The sequence below is a fragment of the Ahaetulla prasina genome, chromosome 7, assembly GCF_028640845.1.
Source record: "Ahaetulla prasina isolate Xishuangbanna chromosome 7, ASM2864084v1, whole genome shotgun sequence".
Taxonomy (NCBI): Eukaryota; Metazoa; Chordata; class Lepidosauria; order Squamata; family Colubridae; genus Ahaetulla; species Ahaetulla prasina.
Genome location: NC_080545.1, coordinates 54,468,116 through 54,495,836, shown reverse-complemented (window position 1 = coordinate 54,495,836; position 27,721 = coordinate 54,468,116). Strand labels below are relative to the sequence as shown.

At 36.5% G+C, this 27,721-nt stretch overlaps 1 protein-coding gene across 4 annotated transcripts in view; it reads right to left on the bottom strand.

Annotated features, from left to right (window-relative positions):
- The window catches only part of ACSS3 (acyl-CoA synthetase short chain family member 3), a 52,714-nt gene that overhangs the window by 8,140 nt on the left and 16,853 nt on the right, over positions 1-27,721 (bottom strand). For all 4 annotated transcript variants that reach the window (XM_058189557.1, XM_058189556.1, XM_058189558.1 and 1 more), the window contains 10 exons: positions 23,943-24,077; positions 23,515-23,655; positions 21,352-21,432; positions 21,176-21,271; positions 19,329-19,480; positions 16,051-16,154; positions 5,548-5,643; positions 3,921-3,984; positions 1,301-1,382; positions 544-666 (listed from right to left, as the gene is read on the bottom strand). In XM_058189557.1, the coding sequence (XP_058045540.1) occupies positions 544-666; positions 1,301-1,382; positions 3,921-3,984; positions 5,548-5,643; positions 16,051-16,154; positions 19,329-19,480; positions 21,176-21,271; positions 21,352-21,432; positions 23,515-23,655; positions 23,943-24,077 (1,074 nt within the window). The remainder of the gene's footprint in view (positions 1-543; positions 667-1,300; positions 1,383-3,920; positions 3,985-5,547; positions 5,644-16,050; positions 16,155-19,328; positions 19,481-21,175; positions 21,272-21,351; positions 21,433-23,514; positions 23,656-23,942; positions 24,078-27,721) is intronic.

Here is a 27,721-nt window from a genome sequence, read left to right as displayed (position 1 = left end):
TTTTAATGCTTCCTCATTCCATGGATGATTTTTTTTTTCTGTATCAAATTGTGAAGCAGTTTGCATCAAATCATGCTTTCTTTCCTTGATTTGTCTTGAATTCAAATCAAATCATTCCTTCTTAGAATACTGAATGACAGTTTAGTGATATGCTTCACTACACCCTCACCAGGCTAAACAATGTATCCTCTCTACCCTGTCTTAAAAACAATTGTTTCTTTTTCCTGGATTACAATCAATGCTGTCAGGAAGCCACCATTTATTTTTTCTTCAGTGTCTCGGATAAAGCAGTGGTTTAGTCTAGAATATTGTCAGATGTTAAAACGGTATAATTACTTTCAGTGAGTATGTAAGAGGAGCAGCCTAGTAATGATAAGAGCACTGCTCCTGTTGCTCCACTCATTCATTAAGTCTTCATGGAGAAAACTTTGCTAAAGAAGAGGCTCACCAGAAAAATCTTTGCCCCTTAATTTTGAGACAGATCCCCTCCACTCTTTCGCGTTTAAAACTGAGGTACCATTTTTCCAGGTTTTTTATATTTACCTCTTCAATTGCACCTGCTGAAATTCTATGGCCTGCAACATTTATCACATCATCCACACGAGACATGACATATAGATAGCCTTCTTCATCCATATAACCTGCATCCATAGTATCGTAATATCCCTAGGAAGAAAAGTAGATAAATGAAAAATGCTTCAGAATATTACAACAATATTACATTTTTGCTCTGAAATCAATGCATTACCGAAGAAGTATCTCATTTGATCCCTGGCATTTGTTCTAAGTTCCAATTTAGAATTCATGGTTCTGTTCAGGTTGACACATCATTAAAGTAATTTCCACATAAACTCAATATGGAACACACAGAAAAAGCATTTACCATGGGTGCTGTTCACCTTATATGTGATCCTATTGGATAAAAACTTTTGGAAGAGGAAGAAAAAAATGCACATTTGGGATAACTGAACCTTTTGCTGTACTAAATATGCCACATATATGTGTATGTGTGTGCATGCATGTGTGTGTCAGTTCAGAAGATTTTTTTAGCATGTAAAATATTTTAATATAAGATGATATATTTTAACTAAAATTAAACCAGCTAGCAAGTTTAAAGATTGAACATTAAACATTTCCATAAAGCTAAGCAAAACTTTTAGGATTCAAAAGCCAAATGAGAAATGTTCTTACAAGTATAAGGGATGTGAGGATAGCCACTGTTCAAAATTAAAGGAAAAATATAGAGAATTTCATATTATTTTAAATACTGTATACCTTTATATATTTAATCACTTCTTACCGGAAATTTTTGGAAATATAATTCTTTATAAAGCTCTTCATTTTTCCAAAGACCTAAAAAGGCTCCTGGTGGCAAAGGCAACCTGTTGTATATTGAAAAAGGGAATGGGGTTATATAACTGCATAATACATTAATATACATTAATAATTCCTTGTGTTATTAACACTTGGCCAATAAAAATTCTATTCTATTCTAATACAGAAAACTCAAAAATAGTTAAATATGTTCTTCTAAACTCAAAATACTTCTAAATACAGGGCTAGAATAGTTATTTTTTCCTCAACTTTGAGCACAGAAACTTCCAGCTATCAGCTCTGGTCCTCTAATCACAACAGCTTTATGGTTAAGATAATTCATCTTCAGTCATTTCACACAAAAAATCATCCCTTATAGAGTGGCTAAGAGATAACATAAAATAGCAACAGAAAGTGATTCAAAATGTAAACATCTGAGAGTAATGCTGCACATTGTGAAGTGTTTTGCAAGTAAATCAACCTAATTTTATAACTCTTGGGCCATGGATTCTTATTCTAGGTATTATTTTCTTTTTTGTTTCTATCTCTATTCTTGTCTAGGCAATATATATAGAACAACATAACAGGAGTTAGAATGGTGACTTGCAACAGATATGCTTAGGCAATAATAAATGGAAAATGTAAGAATTTGTGATGGGATTTTACAATTTCCGCAAAAGTCATATAAAAATCCAGATTTTTCAGCGAAGTTTCCATCATAATGATGTCTATTATTCTATCTTGAGATTATTCACCAAATATTTATGACTCTTCATTGTTAACTTTTCTAAGGCATTTAATATATTATACCGCATGCCTCCCACCGACCCGTACACTCTCACAGAGAGGGACTTCTCAGGATGCCGTCCGCCAAGCAATGTCAGCTGGCGGCCCCCAGGAGAAGGTCCTTCTCTGTGGGGGCTCCCACACTCTGGAACGAGCTTCCCCCGGGTTTACACCAAATACCTGACCTTCGGACCTTCCGCCACGAACTGAAGACACATCTTTTCATTCGCGCGGGGCTGGCTTAAATTTTATCGATTTTAAATTTTATCGATTTTAAATTTTTTTAATATTAATTTTAATGGGGTTTTAGTTTTATATATTTTAAAGTTTTTTAGGCCAATTATAAAATAAGTTTTTTAATTTGTATTTTAAATTGTATATTGTATTGTTTGTTTTTACTTTTGGCTGTACACCGCCCTGAGTCCTTCGGGAGAAGGGCGGTATAAAAATCGAATAAATAATAATAATAATAATAATAATAATAATAATAATAATAATAATAATAATAATAATAATAATAATATGAGCTGGTTTGATTATTGGGCTACATTATATCTAATGCACATAGAAAGCAGTAAGTCCTATAGACTAGCAGTCACCAACTGGTGGTCCGTGGACCATTGGTGGTCCATGAGAAACTTTTGGTGGTCCCCAGAAAAATTATTTGCATTTTTTATATTGCACTAAATCAGGGGTCCTCAAACTACAGCCCCTGGGACAGATACGTGCAATGAACGTTTGTGTTGCTGCAGAGAGTCTCCCCCTGGGTTTTTTTTGTGTGGGTTGGAGGGGGGCAGAAATTCCGACTCAGGGTCTGCTTCAGCCTCCTGGTGCGGCGCTTTGGGTGAAGGCTGGAGGGAAGCACTTCTGATGGCGAAGAGCCAAAGGGCCTTGTTCCAGTGGGACTGAATCATGGCCTGGAACTGGCTGACCATCTCAGTCCGCTGAGCCTCCAGGCGCCGGTACCTGGCCTTGCATTCCTACAGGTTTTCCCTCTGCTTAGAAACCCTATGCTCATAGTCCTCAGTGAGGTGCTTCTACTGAGTCTCCTTCTCGATCAGATCTAATTTGAACTGAGCTGTTTTGCCAACTCTTTCTCATGGTGGCTGCTTAGCTCCAACAACTGCTTCCTGTTGGGGCCCTAAGGAGCCCGGGTGGGCAAGCAAGGAGTAGCTGGGAGAGGAGGGGCGAGTAGAAGCTGCAAGGCACCCCTCAACATGAATGACATCAAGTTGGCCAAACCCACCCAGTCACATGACCACCTTGCCACGCTCACCCAGCTGGTCATTGGGCAGATCATATTAGTGGTCCGCAAGATTTAAATTTATGAATTTAGTGGTCCCTGAGGTCTAAAAGTTTGGGGACCCCTGCTATAGACTATACTTAATGCATTGTTCATAAATAAACAGGAAGGCATTCTGGCCTACAATATTTAGAAGTAATTCAACAAAACACATTTTGTGCTACCTACATGTGTCCATCTTTAAATCAACATGATAACTTAGCTATTATGATCAGAAGCTACCTTTACCTGTAGCAATTAATATTTTTCAGAATAGTTTTTTATCTTTCAATATATGAACCTAATTCTTCTATTTCAATTAAGCTTTTTCCATAAATGGAGATTGTCTTTCAAATATTTTCTTGGCAAACAGACATTGCAGCAGATCAATATTACAATATCCTATCAACAGACCTGGGTCTCCCATAATAACAAAATAAATTATTCTTCAATTGTCCATTTTGAATACATTCTCTTTCCCTCCATCTCTATTTACTTTGCTCAGTTGTAAATGTTTGGGAAGTCATGAATTGCTTACTTCACCACTATGTTTCCTAGAGTCTTCACTTTTACAGGTTGATTGTTGTCATCCAGAATCACAACTAAAACAAAAGGCATCACAAGTCATAAAAACAAAGACAATAGTTTCTATTTTAATTAAAATAGAAGTATTACAACATTAACCAACTTCAGAAAGTTAAATGGAATGAAAATTCTTGTTGTTTTCAAATTTTACAGTCTTGAGAGTAATGAAAGATGAGGAAGTAGAAATGGACAAGCCAATATCTATTCCTAGTTTGTCATCGTTATTTGAATTTCCCTTTGCTTCATCTTTACCATGCATCTTATCAAAATAGGAAAAGAGAATATAAAAATTTTAAAAGTATTTCCTACCATGCATCCTTTATATAAAAAATAATTATTATTTTTTATAAAATAATTAAAATAGCTTGCATTTCATAATTTTATTTTGCAGTTTTAGCTTTCATTATATTTTAAGAGAAAATATCCCTTGCTCTTCAAATTTAAATCACATTATGAAAACTGTTACTCCTTTAATTTTGATTGCACATGTTCTATTCTTTCTTCAATTGTCATTCAAATTAGAAACAGCTATTGCCTTTTTAAGTCTAGTTCATAAAAGTCTTCCTGATAAAGTAGTTGAACTCTAGAGTTCAATAGAGATTTTCTGAATTGTGAAACCTATTTATGGAGGTTACCAAATTGATACATTGTGAATATGCAAATACCAAGCTCAAAAGCTCCTCGATTTAAGATTTCTTTCATGTTAGTGCAGATACTGTAATATACATATAAAAAATGCAACAATATAAAGTATCTTGTTCAGAACATGTCAGGAAGACCCATGGAATGCAGGGCGATTGCCATGATTTCATTATAATCTACAAAATTCATTCTCCCAGATAGATCCTCAAGAAGTATCTGCAGCTCTAGCCTAACTTGCTATGACAGAGATAGATATGTTTCCTAGCCCACAAGCAATTTAATCTCTGTGAGGCAGTTTGCATATATGTTTATTTTTGACTATTATTCCTTCTGTCTCATATGATTCAATATGTAAGCGATTATCCTGGGCATTTGTGCTACAGAACAGAAAGCCCCATGTGAAAACCTATATGGGTTGGGATACTCTAAAGCAGAGGTGTCCAAATTTGGCAAAACTTTAAAACTTGTGGACTTCAAGATGGCTGGTGGGAGAACTTTGGGAGTTGAAGACCACAAGTCTTAAAATTTGCCAGGATTAGACATCCTGCTCTAAAGAATCCAAGCAAAAGGTGAAGCAATAACAGACCACATTACACTATGTTGTGCCTTGATGTCAGAGCGAAAACAGTTATTGCAGCTTTAGAAAACAACTGATCCATGCTACAATTTCATAAATATATTGCATAAAGATATATTTTGCAGGGTTTCTTTCATCCTGGAGATAATAGGAATTTTGACGTAGTTTAAAAAAAAGATCAAAGTTGGTTTGGTTCTAAATTGTCGAAAGAGCAACTTTTAAGCTTTAAAGATTGTTTACCTGTTACTTTGTGTCAGTAATGGAACTGTTAAAATTTCTCTCTCTCTCTCTCTCTCTCTCTCACACACACACACACACACACACACAGAGTACTTTAACAGCATCTACTTTGCAAGTTTACCATTGTATCCTGGTACCAACTTTCCTGTCTGTCCTGGAGGAGGAGTTAGAGAGTTTCCTAAGCCAATGCAAGAAGCTGTTATTGGAGAGCCTGTTTCTGTAATTAAAAAAAAATGTTTTTAAAGATTTTATGTAATGTTACAATTAAAAGTTATTTTCATGTGTAAATTAATTGGCTTTGAGGTTCACATTAAAAACAACTTTCTTTTTTTAGAATTTAAATAGCCTAAGACAGTGCTTCATAAACATTTTCCCTCATTTACCCAAAACTGCTTATACCAATAAGTCCTTTTTACTTTTTACTGCTTATCTGAAAATCCTTCTTTAAATGTCCCTTTTGTAGTAATGGATTCATCTGTCATTTACCCAAAGAAAAACCACTTTTCCCAATCTTGGGTAATTTTCTTTAGGTTTTAAGTGCTTCCCATTAGATTTGGGAAGCACTGACCTAAGGAAACTTAATAAGCACTCATGAACTGGCACTAAAAAAACTCTTAATAGAACATTGAGCTCATTAGGTGATGTGGAGCCAGTTATTATAGTTCAACATAACCTACTTAACTGAGTGTATCTGAGAATAAAATGAACTGAAGAACATTCTGTCCAGCCCCTTATATGACGCTTCTGCTAATATTAGAATTGGTATAGAAAGCATGCAAATCCTGTTATCAAATTAATCTGACTTTTAAGGATGACTTCATCACATACAATAGATTGATTATATGGCATACAGGTAGTTCTTGTGTTATGACTTCTCATTCAGTGACTGTTCAAAGTCATGATGGCACAAAATGAGGGGGCCTTATAACGAAGTGCAGCTGTAGCAGAGTCCCCAAAGTCATGCAATCATGATCTGGATGCTTGGCAACCAGCTCCCAATTATGACAGTTTCAGGATCCTGTGATCATGTAATTGCCACTTACAATCTATCCCTTCCACAAGCAAAGTCAATGGGGAAGCCAGCAGCATGTCACAAATTGCTCCTATAAGTAGCTCCTGCTCCTGCCACTTTTCCTCATGAGAAGCTCCTGGACACCATGGGGATCTCATACTGCATAGAGCTCACCCACCTCCACTCTGCAACCTCTGCCCACCTTCCATAATGCCTATTCATGGCACCCCCACCCACCACTGCCTATATGTAGTACCAGCCCGCAGCACCTATTTACCTGCCTATCACACTAACCTAGTAGCCTGCTTGTCTGGAATGCAGTTTTAGTACCTCCTCCCACATTGTGGTCATGGGGGGCTCCTTGCTTAATTACCTGTGCAATACTCATTGGCATTGGAAACTGACAGGATTATTGTTGGTAAGCAATTCAGTCACGTGACTTCACACTTTACAACCATATCACTTAGCAACAGGAATTCCAGGCCCAATCACTTTCTGGACTATCTGTAATACTGTATTCATCATATTACAATTAATGCTAAATAACAATTCTATTCATGCCTAAGCAAAGGCGAACCCTCTAAAACATATAGGACTTACTTCCACATAAATGTACATGTGTTTGCAACCTGAATCTTATTGAAATCTTCTACAATAAGGGGTATGTTGAGAGCATCCCAATAAGGAGACTATATATAACGGGTGTCAAACTCGATTTCATTGAGGGCCGCATCAGGGTTGTGTTTGACCTCAGGGGGCCGGGAGGTGGGCTTAGCCAGGGTAGGTGTGGCCAGCTCGACGTCACTCATATCGGGGGCATCTGTGGAGGCCCGAGTGCTCTGCCAGTGAAAACGGACTCCCAAATTCCATTTTCAGTTGTGATGGCATCCTGCAACCCTCTGCCACACACAGCCCTCCTGAACTCCATTTTTGCTGGCAGAGGCACTGTGGGTCAGTCCTTCACTGTTTCCAGAGCAGCCCTGTGGGCCAGATCTAAGCACCCTACAGGCCGGATTCGGCTCCCAGGCCTTGAGTTTGACACCCCTGATTTAGAAGAGAAAAAAGTACAATGAAAAGAAGTCTTCAATCTCCAAAATTGCAAAGGACACAGCACTAAATGGCAATAGAATATATTAGAGAAATAAGAGATAGTCTTGAAAAAGGCACCTCAAGATCAAAAGGGGATAAAAGGAATAAATGGCAGAAACCTGTCTTTTGTAGTATCAAATCAGTCTAATATTTTGGACATTGATGGCAGCCATTATTTAGAGTTTCAGGCCAAATTATGAACTTGGATCTTTCTTTATAGTGCACATCCATATCATCAGTGTGTCTCTCAATTTTTGTCATTACCTCCTATCTCATTTTTGTCACTTATCTCTGTCATTTCTCTCTGATTTTAATATATCATCTCAGGTGCTTAAATAGTTTCTCCTTTTTTTTTTTTTTTTGGCAACTCTGTATCAACCCTTCTTTCTATGAAAGCTCCATCCTATAAGAAGCTAAACTTCCTTCTAGTCCCAACAGCAGTATTAGCAGTATTTTGGCTATCAATTTTCTTGTAAATTAAATTTACTTTATTGTCATTGCACCTCGTACTGTATTTTTCAGACTATAGGATGCACTTTTTTGTCTCCCAAAAGGAGGTGAAAATGTCTCTGTGTCTTATAGACTGAATATTGCCAAAGCCCCGCCCAATCATCAGCTGTTTTTTGGCCTCCACCCGCCCTGTTTTTGGGCCTTTTTTCAGCCCATTTTCAAGGCTTTATTTTAAGGCTTTTTTCGGCCCATTTTCAAGGCTATTTCACCTCGTTTTTGAAGCTTTTTTCAGCCTGGGTTTTTTTTTTTTTGTAAAATGCTTTTTGTAAAATGCTTTTTGTAAAATGCTTTCTAAATGCTTTGAATGATGGATCCAAAAACAAAAATAAGCATGAAAATCCAGCTGGGTGACTTTGGGCCAGTCTCTCTCTCTTAACAAAACTCACTTCACTGGGTTGCTTTGGGGAAAATAGGACAAGGAAAGAGTATCAGGTATATTCACCCCTTGAATTATTTATAAAAATAATAAAGGAAGGATAAAAATCACATAAATAAACTCAGTTCATATGTGCTGCCAGTTACATCCCGGCAGAAATAATGCAAGTGTAAGCAATTTTTAAGATACTGCTTCAAATAAGGCTGATTCTACTTAGTAAAAATAAAACATGTACTTCCAGAAGACAGGGGTGGCGCGGTGGCTCAGAGGTTAAGACCTTGGGCTTGTCAGCTAGAAAGCAGGCAGACCAGATTCTACACCTGAGCACAACACAACCAGGTGAACTCCTGTTGTTGCCCCAGCTCCTGTGTACCTAGCCATTCGAAAGCATGCAAATGCACGTAGATAAACAGTTACCTCTTGGTGAGAAGATAACAGTACTCCATGATGTCATGCTGGCCACATGACTGCGGAAATGTCTTTAGACACCACTGGCTCAATGGCCTTTAAACAGAATAAGTACTGCAACAACTAACAGAGCAAAATCCACAGTGATTCCTTTACCTTTTCTTTTTAACCTCCAAAAGACAGGAACAAAGGCACACCAGCACAATTTAATAACTTTTACAATTCTTTAAAGATATGTCAGATGACCCATGCATATTTTCAAGGCCATCTGGCAAGTTTTTCTAATTTGGTAGAGAAGTACTCTTTTTTATCTTCTCCTAAAACAAACCTTGCTATTTCCATGATGAGTGTGCCCTGCTCTACCAGTTGTTTTTGATTGCAGCAGGCAAACCTGTTAACACCGTAGCTAACTTTTCTACATGGCCTTTCTGCTTTCTCTTACTGCACTGGCATAATACCCAAAGGAGAAGAAGCACCAATATAGCTAGAGAAAATTATCACTCGAGCATTCTTAGTGCTACCTCCGGCAATCCTGGTATTGCTATTGCTAGAAAAGTAGGACAAGGATTCTCTAAATACTTCAAGAGCTCTGTTCTACCTACATTAATAACAGCAGCATTAAGACTGCCAAAGAAAGTAGACCTGGATCTCTCTAAAACAAACTTAAAAGTTTTACTGCATAGCTAAACTCACTACACCAGCTATCAAAATTTGCCTTCCTTTTACTATCAGTCCATGTTAGTGGCAGTGACTGATGGGGTTTTTTCCCCCCACAATTATTCACTGGCCTTGTTACCAAAGCAAACACCAGAAGTATAGAAAGAGCACATTTAAATTGATATTTCTTTATGCAGCAAACCTTTTTAAGCCAGCTGTCTGGGAGTAGGGCAAACAAATACAAAATACAAGCCGTAAGTTAAGTTTATAAATAGATAAAATCTAATCAGAAGCAAACAGATCCAGGTTAGTTCTCAGCTTCAGAAAAAAAGAGGAAAATAAAACATAATGAAAATAATTCTATTGGACTACAGCTGAGGAGATAAATCCAGATTTAGAACATCCTTCAGCACATATGCTAATAAGCAGGGATGCTCAACATCTTCCCAGAATTTTGGGGGCAATTTTGAAATGTGACAGCTCAAAGGCAAAAAAAAAAAACAAAGAAAAAACTCCCCTAAAGCAGACTAGCCTAAGCTAGCTGCAGGGGAAGGGCTCAATCCACAAAAAGGTGAATCAGCCCTGTAACTCACACTTAGAAGCAATTTAGCAACTCCAACACTCATGGAAAGAAAGCAGAGAGTCAATTCCACATGTCTATCCAGTCTGAAGGACTGAGTCAAAAGCTGTAGCCCCCTAGCAACGGGGCAGGACTTCACAGCTCTAACAGACTCAGTCCTCCAATCTGAACAGATGAATACATCCCATGCCTGGCTCCTGGCTCTACCCACAATGGAGAACAGTTGTAGTCAAGGAAAAAGGTTCAAGTATTCAAAAACAACCACATTAATTATATAGTATCTATTATTATGACTCTGCCATAGCTAAACCAAGCATGTATTTAATTTTTCAGTTAATTAAATTACATCTGCACTTTACAATGTAGAACTTTGGCTCATTTGCATATTTTTCATACATTATCACGCTTTAACAAAGCACAACAGAAGACAGTCGCAAAAAAATAAGCAATCATTTTTAAAAAGTACAACAATTCATTCTTCCAAATAGACAGCTTCTTCCATAGGCTCCATACAAGATTGGTGAACAGTTAGTATTGTGGACAAGTTTTTCCCTTTGAACATATAAGATATACTTATGCAGAAAGGGTTTTTTGGTGAGCCAACGACTTTGTATAAAACTTGGCCAGCTTTGAATTACAAATTCCCCCATATACGAATTCAGAAGTTATTCAGCAAGTTTTGCCAATTCCATTTTTGTTAATCAATCTTGTTTACCCCATATTTGTGCCATTACTTGTAACAACACTAATCCCTAAATAAAGACATCTGCCAATAAAAAAGGAAACAATAACTAAAAACAATGCTTTCATAAGGTCAGTCAGCAAAGTTTTCAGGGTATTGACAAGATATGTAATTAGGAAACCCAAATGTGCTATCGGCTAAGAATCTGCTTTTCCTTGAAAATATTCTTGGCAAAGATTCCACTAGTTATGATCAAGAGGGGCTATCAAGCCATATCCAGATTTTATTGTTTATACTTCCCACTCTTAAGAAAGTTGTTGAAAGGTGGCAAAAGCTCATAAAGAATTTGAACTCTGAAAGGACCAAAAGTCCCAGGAAGGTCCTGCACAAGACTGTCCATTCCAAAGGATCTGTTATTGCCATTCCTGGAGTTCCTGGCATATTGAAGGGATGTAGATTGTTATATCTTTCTATATTCACTTTCTTCTATTTATTCAATCAAATCCTCTTTGGCTGTTTCAACTGGGTTTGAATCTACTGAATCTTAAAGAACTTATTGGCTGACCACCACCCAAAGTGTTAACACATTTCTTTAAGCATCTTGTAGCTAATGCATACGTGAAGATTTCTTGTAAAAATAGCATAATGTTCTGAACAGAGAAAATGCTTTTTAAAGATAAAATATATATAAAAAGCAACACGTTTAATTTGCCACATGGACACAAATTTCAGTCTCTCTGTCTCTCTCCCCCCTACAGAGAGAGAGAGAGAGAGAGAGAGAGAGAGAGAGAGAGAGAGAGAGAGAGAAAGATTCAATGATTAAAAACATCTAAACTTCATCTCCTGTGTTAAAATAATTCCTACTAGGAAAGCACATGCCCATCTCCACATATCATAATACCTGAGCATTTGTGCAATTTCATGAGTTAGGGCCAGCAGTGGGCCATATGCTCTTTCCCCTTCAAAAAATCCAGCTGTATTCTTGGAAGTTAATATCCAGTGTGTCCACGGACTAAATGAAATATATGAAAAAGTAGCAAAGTAAGGTCAAGCCAAAGGAATATCTGTTGGCTAAATTACAGACTCTATTGTTAATGGTAGCTAAATTAGAAAAACATTGAAGAATATCATTTTTAAGGATCTGGAACCATATTTCTATTAATTAAATTGGACAATCTACCCATGGGAATAATGGCAAACAAGATATTTTGTCTTGCTTTTCAACAATAAGTGGCATCACTGAATTATTTCCCTCTTAAAATTCAGATAGCTGAAATGGTTACTTTACTTATTTAATTTCCCAGTTTGAAAAAGAAACTTTTCTTTCATAGCACATCCTACAGAAGGGAGAAGAAAGCAATAAGGATCACAATGGCAATTGTATTTTGGAAAGGAGAAGATAAACAGACGCAAAGTGGCAGAAAAAAATTGAAGACTATTGTCAGTACTTTTTACTCTCTTGTGTACCAGCACATCACAGCATTTTAATGAAAATCCTTATTTTTTTTCCAGTTTTGAATAGAATCAAAACATCTTACTCATCTCCACCTTTAAGGTACTTAACAATTGGTGTTCAACAGACAAGACGCAGATGATTAACACAAAAGAATCTCATATATCAGTCTTAAACATTTATAATGTAACTGCTTCCAAAAAAGCATTGTGTCTGCTTTAATGTCAGTAGCCCACCATAGACAAAAGAGAACATATCAGACAGCTGCTATTTTTAAATATGAGAAAAACCATCTACAGCAGGGATTAGTGTTTCATAACCTCTTTTGTACTCTTTCTCCAGGAAAAGATCCATCAGTGCTGTCTTAAATCTACCAAAGGATTATTATTTCCATAAGAGAAATTCATGGAGTTTAACTCTCAGTTCCCTATTCACAAACCACCAGTAAAAATATCTACGTTACCTAATGAAGACCCTAGTCACAGAACAAGGGAAAAAGCCGTTGCCAGGCAACAGAAATGACATCAGCAACCTGTAACATTTTCAGAGAAACATATAAAACTAATGGCAGTCAGAGCTTCTCTCATTTATGCAAATGAGATTGGAAAAACTTCCCCATCATCTCTCTCTCTCTCTCCTTTAGCACACCTTAAAATTATTTTGAGATTAGATCCATGTCTAATCTCAAAGACTTAGATTAGTCTTTCTTTTACTGCAATCAGTAAGGGACAGCGCAAGGCAAGGAAGGAGCCTGAAAAGAAACACTGGATTCATGTTTAACACATACAATTTCAGAAGAAAGTGAGATGCCATACATATGCAGTTCCAAAATTAGAAGAAATGACAGAAAACGCATGTTGGGATACTCTCAGAGAGATAAAGCTGGGCTACCAACAGAGGTATTGAAATTGGGTGGGGTGGGAACATATTTCTTTCTAATTTTGACAGCATTTTGAAAAGCTGGTTCAAGTAAATGATGATTCACAGATAAGATTTGTATCATGACTATTAAAAATTTCAGAAGGAAAGAAGGAAAATGAAGACATGAGGAAGTACTGTTTTCAAAACAGTCTGTCCTCTCTCAGTGAATAAATGCCATCTTCTTTGGGCAATTGAGAAATGAAAACCACCCAACCCTATGATTCCCATAATTTCTCCTTTAACTCTATATTTAGCAAAACCTTTTCATTACTTTTATTTTTAAAATGGGATTCAAGTTGGTATACTAATGTGAGTACTATTACCACATATGTTAACTAAATGTCTTTTATTTCTTCCGCATGACACATGATAGTAATGTAGCATGTATGTATCCTTTGTCTTTATTTTATTAATTCAGTTTTATTCAATTTGTATACTGATTGACTCCCAACCTGAACATCACTTTGACTTGGCTATTCCCCACTATCGGCTACATTGAAGAATTTATACTAATTAATGTCTACTTAATTAGTTCAAATTCTTAAACCTCTCTTCTTAATTATGTGTAATCTCACTTAATCCTCCACTTAGTGAGACTACACATAAAATCTGCCTCTCATGTCCTAGGCTCTATGGGAAAAAAATCCCCAGTTCTGCCATTTTTTATATACATTCTTGTTCAATATCTCAGTGTCAGCTGCTCCTCCTTCACATACTTCAGCTTTATTTTATTTTATTTTACTCTATTTTATTTTATTTTATTTTATTTTATTTTATTTTATTTTATTTTATTTTATTTTATTTATTTTATTTTATTAATCATACTTATATACCGCACCATCTCCCGTAGGACTCAGGGCGGTTCACAGGCATATTAAAACAATATAATAAATAAGCATTAAAACCCAGTTAAAACTAAATATTACCATGGCCTGATCACTAAAACAGTAAAAACCAGTAAAAACCCCATTAAAATTTGCTAAAACATTTTATTCTTAGGCTAGTCCAGCGCACTGAAATAATAGAGTCTTCAGTTCCCGTCTGAAGGTCCGGAGGTCGGGGAGTTGTCGTAATCCCGGAGGAAGCTCGTTCCACAGGGCTGGTGCCGCCACAGAGAAGGCCCTCCCCCTGGGGGTCGCCAACCTACATTAATAGGTTTAATAAATAACATTTGAACTGTCCTCTGTCTGCTAATAGTACATTGAGGAATGCTATAAAATTAGTTACAGTGACCAGTAATAATGCACACAGCAGTAAGAAAATTTTGACTTAACTGAAGGGAAGGAAGAACTTTAATATATTAAGGAAATATAGAGAATATAATACCTGTTTATTGGGATCATTTGGTATTTTAGATGGCTCTAGAGACAATTGTTATGGCTTATCTATTTAAGAGGATGTGGATTTATTCTCCTTAGTGCCTGAGGACCAGGACAAGAACCAAAGGATGAAAGCTTTAGAGAGATTTAAACTTAAAACTAGGATGAATTTCTTGATCATGACAGCTTAAAACTAGGATGAATTTCTTGATCATGATAGCTTAAAACTAGGATGAATTTCTTGATCATGACAGCTATTAAACAGTGCCGCAGCCTGTTTCCTGGAATCATAGGTGGTCCATCATTGGAAGCTTCCCAAAAAAGACTGGACAACCATGACTCTGGGATGGTCTGGGTATCTCTGCCCTGAGCAGCAGTTTTGAACCATTTCCAACCTTATTTTATAAGCTGAGAATAACCGGATGGAGCAGAGGGACTCCACCCAGCCCATTCGAGACATAATTGGCACTTCAGCTGCTACTCAGTTTCATCCAGCTTGTTTGTTTATTTGTGACAGCAACATCTCCATGAAGCCAATCTCACAAGAGACTCTCAATAGTCATTTTTCAGTGGTGAGTTTCAACCTATTCTAGCCTCACCCAGTCAACAATGTGACAACATAAAGCTTCTGTTCATTACTGTTAAATCAACACTCTAGCTAGTGAAGATAGATAAATCATTAGTAAACACATGGCTGGAGTTTGGTTGACAGGGCTTCCCCCCCCCCAATTTGAACTGGCCTTTCCAGGATGAAGCAAAAGAACAGCTGCAGCAATGGCTGTCTAGCCTCCATGTCTTTCAGGATGGACTTTGAAAATAGCTATGACAACAAAGCTATTCAAGAAGTACTTATGATTCAATGCATGAGGGAAACTGCATCACTTCTATGTTCTCCATGTGTTCTTCCTCATGGCAATATTGGGACCAAAGGCAAAGAATGGTGAATTTGCTCTCTGTAACCCCTCAAACAATCCAAATGGCTATTGATGAGTGGGGTTAGATAAATGAGATATAAGTAGCATCAGAAGACTCAATTTTCAGACACACTTTTTCCAAGGTCAGTGCTGTTCCCGTTTAAAACTCTACCTTTTTTTTTTTCCAAATACCTATCAAATTGCAGATGGTGGCTATTTTCTCCCAACATTTGCTACCAGTTTTGAGGGTGTGGTTCATGTGCAACTCTTGCTTGCTTACAACTGAGCTGAGACTAAAAAAGTTTTTTTCTACTATATGTAATTTTTACATAGCTGGACTTTTCCTACTGGTGCATTTCAACTCTATTCCTTCCCATTTTACATACAGATAAGAAAAATATTTTTTCTAATAGATAAATACATATCAGTCTTTTGTTTTCCCAAGACAATAGTATTCAGTTAATTCATGATTCTTAGATAAACACAATAGCTCAAAACAATAGAAGGTACAGATATAGTAAAAGAAACCAAAATAAAGTGGGAAGACAGTACAGTAGCTATAAAAAGGAATCCAAATTAATGAAAAAATACAAACTTATTTAAGGTGCCCAACATGTGAACTAATCTGAAATACAAACTTCAATCAGAAAAGACGTAAAACTGTTTATGTGAATTTGTTTTCAGACAGGTATAATCAACTCACCAGTTTGCCACCAATGATCCAAAACTGGTACCTTGAAAATTTTTTTGCACCATTCTAATGTATCCACATCACAGCGTTCACCAGCTACAAACAACGTTCGAAACCTACATTAAATAGGATTATTTTCAACATTATTTTCCTACCAAGAAATATAAACATATAATAACAGATGCATTTATGTATAGTATTGTTTCCTACTTACAGAAGAGTTATAAAGCAAGGATACTCACTTTTTTTACATTTTATATTTGAATGCTACACCAGAAGTGAGGGCAGGATAAAAACTCAAGTTGACTTCATTATATTCACATTTTCAGGTAAAAAAAATAATTATAGTGAATTTATTTACTATCAATTACTATACCCTCCTGTCACTTTAAGAAGTGTGATTTGTAACAACTTTGGGAGATTTCCGAATTCATAAATATGATTTTTAAGGATCACTGATAACCTGCAGATCCTCAGATTCTCTATCTTACAAGGATTTCCAAATAGGTAATCGTATTAGTTTACTGCAGCAAAAGAACCTGAGAAAAATACATTTATTTTAGCATAATGTCTGTTAAACTGGATTGATTGTTTATTGTTCATTCAAGGATTATTACATTTTTCTTTTGCACAGCAAACATACATAATTTTCAAGTAGATGATGACGACGTGATACTGAAACAAGATTCTTCCATCATTACACACAGAGAGCACATTGCTAGATGAAAGAAATTTGTAGATGTAGAGAGCAAAAAGAATGGCCCTGAAGAAGGTGAAGAAGAGCTGCTACCAAGGCAGTAGTAAAATAAGAGTGGGGCGCAAGTCTTAGCCAATATAGTAAAATGAGTAAAGGCTGACAGGTGCCTCCCTAGATAGCACAGAGATAAAGGAAGGATTCAAACTTGCAGGATTCCGTTACTACAGCTGTTACAATTACAGTGGTACTGACTTACAATCGACTTACATACTGAATAATAAGTTAATTTATGGAAATGTGTAGAGGTTTGCAAGGAAGAGTAAGGAAATTAATTTGAGTGCTAGGGATCTGATTCAACAAGTCTGTAGTGGATGGAAGTTGGAATCAAAGGCAATAGAACCATCAGATACTAATGTATGCAAAAGTGATAAAAGACTTCTTGCTTGACAGCATGACATCCAGAAGAAAAACAGAACAGGTGACTTTCCAGAATGGAGCGGTTAAAAGAAATAGAGAGAGACAAAGTTAGATTTGTTCAAGAAAAGAAAAAAATGCTGTTGTGTGTATGAAAGATAGACACACATACACAGACCTATAAAGACAAAAGAGAGGAGCAGAAGGAATGTATCTTGAAGAACAATAGCTAGTAAAAAGAAATGATTGTAAGAGGCAGCCTGGGAAGATAAAGGGAACAAGGGACAATGTTTCTCTTCTTGCAGTACTGTGCCCTGCTGGGACTCCATTCCTTTAGAGATATGCTGAGATAATTTTGAAGAAAGTATGTAGTTAACATTTAATCAAAAGTAAGAGACAGTCCTGGGAAATTAAATAAAGCATAAGAAACAAACGCAAAATAATTGCACCTTAATTCTGTCTGGTAAACTAGGGCAGGGGTCTCCAACCTTGGCAACTTTAAAACTTGTGGACTTCAACAAAGCTGGCTGAGGAATTCTGGGAGTTGAAGTCCACAAGTCTTAAAGTTGCCAAGGTTAGAGACCCCTGCACTAGTGGGCAAAAGGAAACTCCATAGGCATTCTAATTTTATTATTATACCACCCAACAATAATGTGGCATTCCTGTAGTCTTTGTACTGCTTCTTGACCAATCTCAAAGGGCTCACAACTCAACTCCCTGCAGCCACATAAAGCTGTGGTTAAGTGCATGAGATTCAGATTAGTTAGCACAATCAACCAATGAGGGGAAAGATAGAAGCTACCAAGTTTCAGGCTGTCAAGCAAGAGAATTGTCTAACGGATTGGGGGGGGGAGGGAAGATTGGGGGGGTGACTTTCATTTCCAGAATTCAGAGGCAAACAGGATTTAAACTGGCCAAAGAGGAAGATCCAGGGGTGATCAAGCAACCAAGAGAAGAATGACACAACTCCGCAAGATTTTTGCAAAAGCAGCTTGTGGCTGTATTTTTATTACGGGAGAACTTTAAGCGGGCATTATGCTTTTGAAATGCACTGCTCAGGAGAGTACTCAGACTACTGAGAGCATGAACTGCTGTCTCTAGGCAAGCCTCACATTCCCAGTGAACTTACTAACTGTTTCCTCAAGTGATTCTTATCTCTGTGTAATATTGCCTGTGTATCTGTGGCTATTATTTGCTTAATGCAAGTAGTACACTTTTTTCTTCTTTACATAACTAAAGGTGTATATATATGTGTGCGTGTGTGTGTGTGTGTGTGTGTGTGTGTGTGTGTGTGTAGGTCTTGGTATTTTCGGGTCTTTTCCCGTGTAAGGTTGAGAGTATCTTGGCGACGTTTCAACGAGGTCTCACTCATCATCTTCAGGCTGGTGTCTTCAGCTTTGTGCTTCTATATATATATAAGAATATATATATATATATTCTTATTGGGTGTCCCAGGAGGGAAGGAGAACATCATCCTTTAGAGCCCTCCTGCTGACTAGAAGACTAGGCAGCAGATTTCTTTAAAGTGAATTAGATAGAAAAGGATCCTCCTGAGAGATTCCATGTGGAATCAGCTTCTTAAACTCAGAACCAGCCACTGTGCCAAAACAGTACAATGGAAGAGTGGATTATCGCAGAAGATAATTATCCTGTTCAATTAAAAATACGTTCACTCCAGCTCATTGTCCAGTTCTATCTAGTGTAAAATAACTGGACAATGAGCTGGAGTGAACGTGTAGAAAATAACATTTTTTCACCAACAAATTGTAATATGGTAGAGTTCAGGAATGAAATAATATGAATAGGCCTAACAATAATGAGAAGTGGCAATAGTTTTAGAAGATGATGTATTCTAAAGACAAAGCGAATTAAGGTAACTTGATTCGGGTAACTGAAATTATCTGACAATATATTTCAAATAGATTCCTGAATAAAAGAATTGAGATTAGAAGTGCATCTGCCACAGATGTATTTGGAATAAATAAATACAAAACAAGTTTAATGAGATCAAAGTCACATTCAGAGAGTGTTGTTCTTGCTGTTCTAGTTTGTGAAGCTTATTAAAGCCATTTGTCCAATCAAGGCCCATTTTAATGTTATTTCTGTTTTCTAGGGCTTTGCTATCATACCCAATTTTGCATCATCTGCAAATATGATAAGCAAAAAGACCAAAATTCACCTTGTCAAATTGTACTGTTTCCCCAGGACAGCCTCAGGGTCCTGTTGACGGATTGCTCTAATTGCAGTTGGTGCAGTAAAAAGAGCCACTGCTCCATATTCTGATAACACACGGAAAAAAGCACCTGCATCTGGAGTTCCTACAGGTTTTCCCTATAAAGAGATTAGTTTTAAAAATGTAACTGGGTAAAAGGTATTCCATAATTCTTTCACAGTTTAAGGGCTCATTGCAACATGGCATCAACTTGTCAGCAGAATACTGAAACTATGATTAAAATGCATTTGTACGAACATGAGGAAATTATTCATATGCACCCACATTAGTGTGTTAAGGCTGTCTGGTGATGCACTGAATAAATTAACAAGGTACAAAAAAACATGTCTTGCAAGTACTGCATTGAATTGTTACCAGGTAATTATTAGCACATTGCATACACATCTCAGCAGGTACAAAACCAGGCTGACCTTCTTTGGGTTTCAAGCACACTCAAGCCTAGATACCACTATTTGGAAATCCCAGACCTATACACTAAACTAAACTCCTTCCAAATTGTTATCAAGAAAACTCCATGCAAGTATCCATGAAAATTATCGAAACTGAGCTCAACTCAGAGTCTCACTTATTCTGTCAGCTTTGGAATCCATATTAGGATGGAAGCTTCCACACTGCCACCTTCTCATGTGTGGGAAAGTAGGAGGGGGGGATTTAGGAGAGGGAATGTATTTAGACAAAATAGCATTCTTCCTTTCGGTCAAGGTCAAGATGATCTTGCATCTGGAGAAGGCATGTGGAGTGCTGTCTCAAGATGGGACAGATGGTGATTGGAGCATGTGATCGACTGATGAGTGAGGGTATGGTTTGGGGGTTTTTGATTTACTGAAAGAAAACCCAGAACTCTCAGATTCAGGTTTTCTCAGATGTGCCAGTATACCTACTCTAATAAATGGAACTTTTGAGAAAATGTTTGCTTCAAAGTTTTTAATTGGAAATGGGGTTTTCTGGAATGCTGACATATTCATTCTCTCTGTTTTGGTTGATTTATGTTCATAATCCGGTACAGTTTTTAAGCCCAGGTACGAGCAGGCTTTTAGTCAATGGAGACTAGATTTTTTTTTTGCAAGTGAAGACCATGGTGGATGGGGTGATGATGAACACCTGAGTTGGGCAAGAAGGAGCTTCTCTCTTTCCCTGAGTGGTTTTGTGGTGTTGCTGTTGTTGTTTTGTTCCTTTTACCTATATAAAGCTATCTCAGTGGCTCAAAGGCTGACTTTGGGTATGCTTTCTGTTTCAAAATTATCTTTTTAAATTCCTCAATTACTTGGTGCTAACATTTTTGAGAAAATCACTATCTTATTAACCTGCCTGGGCCTTGCAGGCATCTTTGGTAAGATGTCTACATATATTATCAAAGAAAAAATGCACAACATGTATTTTAAAAAAGGTGTTTTTAAAACTCACTGCTTAGAAGTTGAATAAAATATAGTTCTCCTGATGGCATATAATGTGGAAAAAGTAGTTTATTTAAAATCAGAGGAAAAAGCTTCCAATCTTCACCTCTAGTATATAAAGATGTGGAACATGCAAACTTCAGGCTTGCTGTAGCTTGCTTACATAGCAGGAAACTATTATTTTCTTAGACTAACATAAGCTGCTAAACAGATGAGAGTGCTCCACAAATTATGTTTCTCCAAGCCTTCCTAATCACCTCATAACCAAACATTCTATATGAGACTGGTATTCCTAAAAGTAGTAATAGTGATCACCCATTAATTAACAGAATTGTATGTGTCTATTTGCTGAAGAGCAACTCAAATGAGTTAAATAATTAAAAATTTAAAAATAATCACCTCATATAAAATTGTTGTATTCCCATGCAGAAGAGGTCCATAGCAAATGTAAGAATGACCAACCACCCAGCCTAAATCAGATGCAGCCCACCAGACCTAAAAATGAGATATAAAATGTAATTAAAATATAGGCACAAATTTTCTTAATTGAAACATATTATATAAATTGAAATTACCTCTTTAGACTTAAGTCCATATACAGCTGACATGGTCCAGTTTAGCATAACTGCATAGCCACCTGTTGGTCTGACAACACCCTGAATGAAAGAAATTTGATATTTAAATAATTAATTAGAATTAAATGAGCACTTGCAGGAAATTAATATCCCTCTCCTTAATTCTGAGAGCTTTCAGGTTTCCAAGCATAGGTTACAAGATATAAATCTGTTCTTTATTCAGAATCTAGTTCTTAGATGCAATATGGGGAATGTGTAATTCTACAATGGCAGGAGAAAAATTGAGATTCTGCAGTTCAGTTAATCCAAATGCATTTTTTAAAGCATGGTGAATATTCTGCAGTCTTCCAGATATTTCTGAACTTTAACAAGGTCATAACAGATAATTCAATAACATGTGGAAAGTCACAGGGTTCCCATCCCTTTTTAGGACTATGAATAGATGTAGAAAGAACTTCAGGTAATTGAAAGAAAACAAGTTATTCTCATTTAATCACTACAAAACATAATTAGTATTTCTGAGGTTTATAGCTTCCATTTTCTAATCCATACTATTTTAATGTGGAAATGGTACAGGCTAGAAAATCCACACATTTGAATTGGCATAGTCACCATTTCTGGTATTTTATCAATTAAAACATCTTTTGGAGGGACATGTTATGGTTCAAATCATTGTTCAATTTAGTGTGTGTATGTGAGGCAGAAAAGAAATGCAATTCAGTGCAATGAGACAGCTGTTGCTTCCAACCCACATATATCCTTCTAACTTCAAAGAGCCCACCCATAGCTTTGCACTATTGGCTTACCAGCTCCTCCCATGGCCAGAGAAACTGTTACAATGGCTTAATAGACTTAACACAGAACAACACTGGAGAAGACCAGGTCAGTGTTGGCTTAGGCATAGGTTGAACACTAGCTTTAAAAAACTGGCCTTCCCTGCACTTTCCAAACTGCATGCTGGAGCAGCACATCCCACCAGATAGTTTCTTTTCTCCCTCAGATATTTAAAACAGCATGGACAATCTTGCCTGGCATTAGCCAACCACCCTTCCAAATCTTCAGAGTCAACTCAGTGACTGACTGGCCTAGCTCAATCACAGATCTGAGTCTGCAGCTGGCTAGTTTCACTACATACTGTTTCTTAAGAGATGTGTGTCTATAACTACTCTGGGAGCCCCACCTTGCTCCTAAACAGAAAGGGATGGGCTAGTTGAGGGGCAGGTATAGAAGGGCAGAAGACACCTCCTCACACACACATACACACACAAAGCAGCAATGTTCATAAGAGATGGTTCTGGAACAGTTTGAAAAGCAACAATGTCTATGAAGGTGTAATTCAACAATAACTGGAATAAGAGCTGAAATAATTGAGCCAGGAAAAGGAAAAAAGAGAATGCATTCTTCCTTCCCCATTCCCAAATGTTGAAAAAGCCCAAGCCTGATAAGTTTGAAAAACTCAGCCTATTCCTACTTGCCTCCTATCTTTCCCCAAACAACCCATTTACATCAAGACTGAATAGATCATAAAATAACAAATGGATTTTAAAGGTCACCTGGTGCCTGCCTACATCTTTTTAGGCAGCTATCCTGTTTTCCCCAAAATAAGACATTCCCTGATAATAAGCCTAATTGGGCTTTTGAGCGCATGGCAATAAGGCCAAGCGCTTATTTCAGGTTTCAAAAAAAATATAATAAAGGGTCTTATTTTGGGGAAAATATCTTTGTAAAAATGCCTATGTTTTTTATGATGCATAAGGATTTTCTATCTCTTAGATTTACAGGTAAATGTACCTTCCCTTTCTTCATTCTCATCTCTGATACAGAAGGTGGCTGCATTGCTATGATCTCTCCTCTTGTTCTTATGGGAATTTTTTAACTTTTGTTGCGACTTCTTTACACACACAGTAATATTCCACTGTTTTTGACCATATGCCACTAATACACAAGCCCAGGCTTTTAATCTTATCCCTCACTTCATACAAAAGCAAAGTTGTGCCAAATCAGTTAGGAGAATGAACAGAATTTGAACATTAACCCTCCTAAAAAAACTAGGAGAAAACTAAAGAGAAAAAAAGTTTAAATGAAATTAACTAATTAAATATTGCCTGATCTGGAATAGAACTTAACTTGATTACAATTATTTGCATTGAAATACAGACCTACCTTGGGTGTACCAGTAGTTCCTGATGTATAAAGAATATAAAGTGGATGTTCTGAATGTACAGGAATAGCGTCACATGGCTTTGCTTTGGCCATTTCTTCATTCCAGTCCAAATCACGTCCTGGCTTAAGAGGAACAGCTCCCTGTATACAAGGTAATAACATTATGTCTTGTAAAAGCACATTTATGTACATGCACAGAGAAAAGAATAAAATAATAATAAAATCTTCTTTATGCAAGAATTTTAGTATCTATAATAGCACATATAAATACAGTATACAGTATTTCAAGGCTGTAAGGGACAGGAAATTCAGACTAAAATGATGAAATGCCAGAATCCAATGAAATTAGAGATTGCAATTCAACTGTTTAGGGAAATATGATTTGAAAGACTAGAGCAATGAGGAACATAAATGGTTGCTATAATTACCATATTAGGGCGGCTATAAATCAGAACTCTTTCTGGTTGATGACTGATCATCTCCAGTGCTTTCTCTAGAAGTGGCACATATTCCACTTTTCTTCCAGGTTCTATTCCAAATGTGGATGTTACAACCAGTTTTGGCTAAAAAAAAGAGAGTATATTACATACATACATACATATACATATACATGCATACACATACAAACTCAAATCATACTAAGCATCAAGATCATACCTCCTTCTCCACAAGCAAAGAATCCATTCAGCATTGAAGAATCCCGGGATCTTTCCCCCATAATTACATGCACAAATGCTTGATTAAATAGAAAAATGATGTGTATGCATTTGCAGCAAGACAAAAGAATGACTTGTTTTCATGTTTAGAATTACAAGTTGTTTCAAGCCTTGGATTCATCACCCTGTGGCATAAATGTGTTTTTAAATTTAAATTAAGGGGACTTCCGGTGGCTCCGCTTCGTTAATGGCGGTCTATTTTAGCCCGCCAGTTCTGTGTGATTCTGTAGAGCCGCTCAGACAGCGTTAATCTGCTGTCAAGTGGCTTGAAAATCTCTCCCTCAGGCAAAGAGGGAGAGGTGAGCATTCGGGCTGAAGTAGAGCCCCCAGGAAAGCCCAAGAAAGATTTCTGGTGGCTTGACGGGAATGCTCCTTCTATAGCCCGAAAAAAGCTCCGGAATCCGGAACACTTCTGCCAAATGGCGGAACAAAACGCAGCGTCCATCTCCACGACTGAAATGGATTAGTGAAGGACTGCTAACGCGGACAGAACTGAAACAGGAGCGTTGGCAGTTGATTGTAAGAAGATTTTAACTCCCTGACAGAGAATGTATTCGTAGTCAAGATTGGAGATGATGAAAGGAAATGGTGTTTTGTGTATTGAAAGTAAATGGCGTTTTGTGTATTGGAAGTGAAAGCTAAGGAAATGCTTATTACAATTGCTGGCGTGGAACCTTTAAGAAGAATATAACAAGATATTTTTTTAAATGGAATTTTTTGTCTCTTTTTTTATTTTTTTATTACAGTGTTTAAGAAGAAAAGTTTACTGAATGTTTCTTTTTTCTTTTTCTTTTTCTTTTTTCTTCTTCTTGGTATTACTTAGTTTAAAAATGGCTTTTAAGCAAAGAGAATTAACCACTTCTAAAATACTGGAAATTTCTTCAGTTCAGATACAGAAATTAAAAGAAGATATCAAGGAAGGTTTAAGGAATTTTTTACAGGAGCTTATGGAGGCTCATCTTTCAGAAATAGATAAAAAATTTAATGAAATGGAGAAAGAAATACTGGATTTTAAAGATAGGGCGGAAGAGCAGAGGAGGGAGATAAAAAAATTAAAGGAATCAATTACCCCATTGTTACTATCTAGTATTCAGACGTAGGAAAGACTGGAAGAACTTAACCAAATTAATTTAGATTTGCAAAGGAAAATAGATGAAGTTCAAATTAATTTGAATTTAGAAAATAAAATAGATGATATTCAGGTTAAGGTAGATAGTGCAGATGAAGAAAGGGTTATATTACAATATAAATTAATGGAATATGCTATAAGGGTGAGGGGATTAAAAGAATGTAGGCATGAAAATTTGAAAGAGATTTTTACTCAGGCCTTTGCTCAGATAGATGGAGTGGAACCAGAAGATTTTGAAGTTAATATTGAAAAAAATTATCATGTTAATTCTTGGTTGGCAAGGCAAAAGCATTCACCGAAAGATGTGGTTATTTATTTTACAAATAAGAAGATTAGGTATGGAATTTTGCAAGCATTTTATAAAAATAAATTCCAAATATTAGGACAAGATATAAAATGAAGGAAATTCCTCCTAAAATGTTAAGAAAGAGAAAAGAATTTGCTTTTTTAGTGGATGAATTTAAGAAACATCAGATATATTTTAGATGGGAGGTTCCAGCTGGCTTAACAGTGAATTATAAAGGAAGAAAGTATTTTCTCAATACAGTTTTCAAAGCACGAGATTTCTACACTAATGTATTAAAGATTGGGAATCCTTTATCGGTAGATGTTAAGTTGATTGGTGAATAGATGGTGGAAAATGTGTAAGATAGAAGATAAGGGGAGGGAGAATGTTTAATTCTATTATATATGATTATGGTTAATTTTTGTAAATGATTTATTTTGGATACAAATGTGTAATTTTAGGGGTACTATTTGATATATTTGAGGTATAAAGGAATAGGAAGATGGAATATTGTTTAATTTTGGAGGATAGATAGTAAAATTTAGGAATTTGGATTAAATATTATATTTGAGAGATGGATGTAATGTCGTTATATGATTAACTAGAATTTAATTGTTAAACTGATATATTTTGGATAAGTTATAGGTGTAATTTTAATAATGTTATTTGATATAAGCAAGGTAAAGTGAAGATTTTAATTATTACAATTGACATATTGTGGAGATAATATAGGTTTAACAATAATATTAGTAATATTACTTGATGTATGTAAATGATACCAAAGATATGAAAAGATGGATTATTGTTTACCTTTGGAGATTGGACAGTAAAATTTAAGAAATTAAGTTGGAAATATGAACTATTCTTGAGAGACTGCTTAAGGAAGAAAGACAATACAGAAGAATCCTTGGTGAATATTGGAAGATGGAACGTTGTTTTGGTATTGATTGATGAAGGTTGGATATTAAAAACTATGTACTTTATTGAAGAACAAACACCAACTCAATCGGAAATCTTGGAGAACTCTAGGAGTGGAATGGTCTGATTGATATATAATGGATTGGAAGAAATGTATTTTCTTTGTTTCTGGAAGGGGAGTTAAGGTTTTAAGAGTGACTATGGATTATGATTTGTGTTATATTTTAATTTTTGACTGTTAGTTTTATACCCTGTATTCGGTTCTAGGAAGTCCCGGGGGGAGGGGGGAGGGAGGGGGAGGAAGGGGGAGGGGAATGAGGGTAGAAAATGGATTGATGGTTAATGTACAGAGATGATTGAAGATGTATAATTAATGTAAGATCGGAGCTGCCTGGCTACCATTTCAGAATGATGGGAAGGAAGGAAGGAAGGAGAAGAGAAAAGGAGGTAGGAAAGAGAAGAGGAGGAAGAGGAAAGGAAGGAAGAGGGATAGAAGAGGGAGAAGAAAGGAGTAGGGAGGAAGGAGGAGAGGATGTAGGTAAGAGAAGGGGAGGATGGTCGTGGAAAGTAGAAGAAGGTAGAGAAGGGAATAGAATAGAATAGAATAGAATTTTTTATTGGCCAAGTGTGATTGGACACACAAGGAATTTGTCTTGGTGCATATGCTCTCAGTGTACATAAAAGAAAAGATACGTTCATCAAGGTACAACATTTACAACACAATTGATGATCAATATATCAATATAAATCATAAGGATTGCCAGCAACAAGTTATAGTCATACAGTCATAAGTGGAAAGAGATTGGTGATGGGAACTATGAAACGATTAATAGTAGTGCAGATTCAGTAAATAGTCTGACAGTGTTGAGGGAATTATTTGTTTAGCAGAGTGATGGCCTTGAGGAAAAACTGTTCTTGTGTCTAGTTGTTCTGGTGTGCAGTGCTCTATAAGCGTCGTTTGAGGGTAGGAGTTGAAACAGTTTATGTCCAGGATGCGAGGGATCTGCAAATATTTTCACGGCCCTCTTCTTGATTCGTGCAGTATACAGGTCCTCAATGGAAGGCAAGTTGGTAGCAATTATTTTTTCTGCAGTTCTAATTATCCTCTGAAGTCTGTGTTTTTCTTGCTGGGTTGCAGAACCGAACCAGACAGTTATA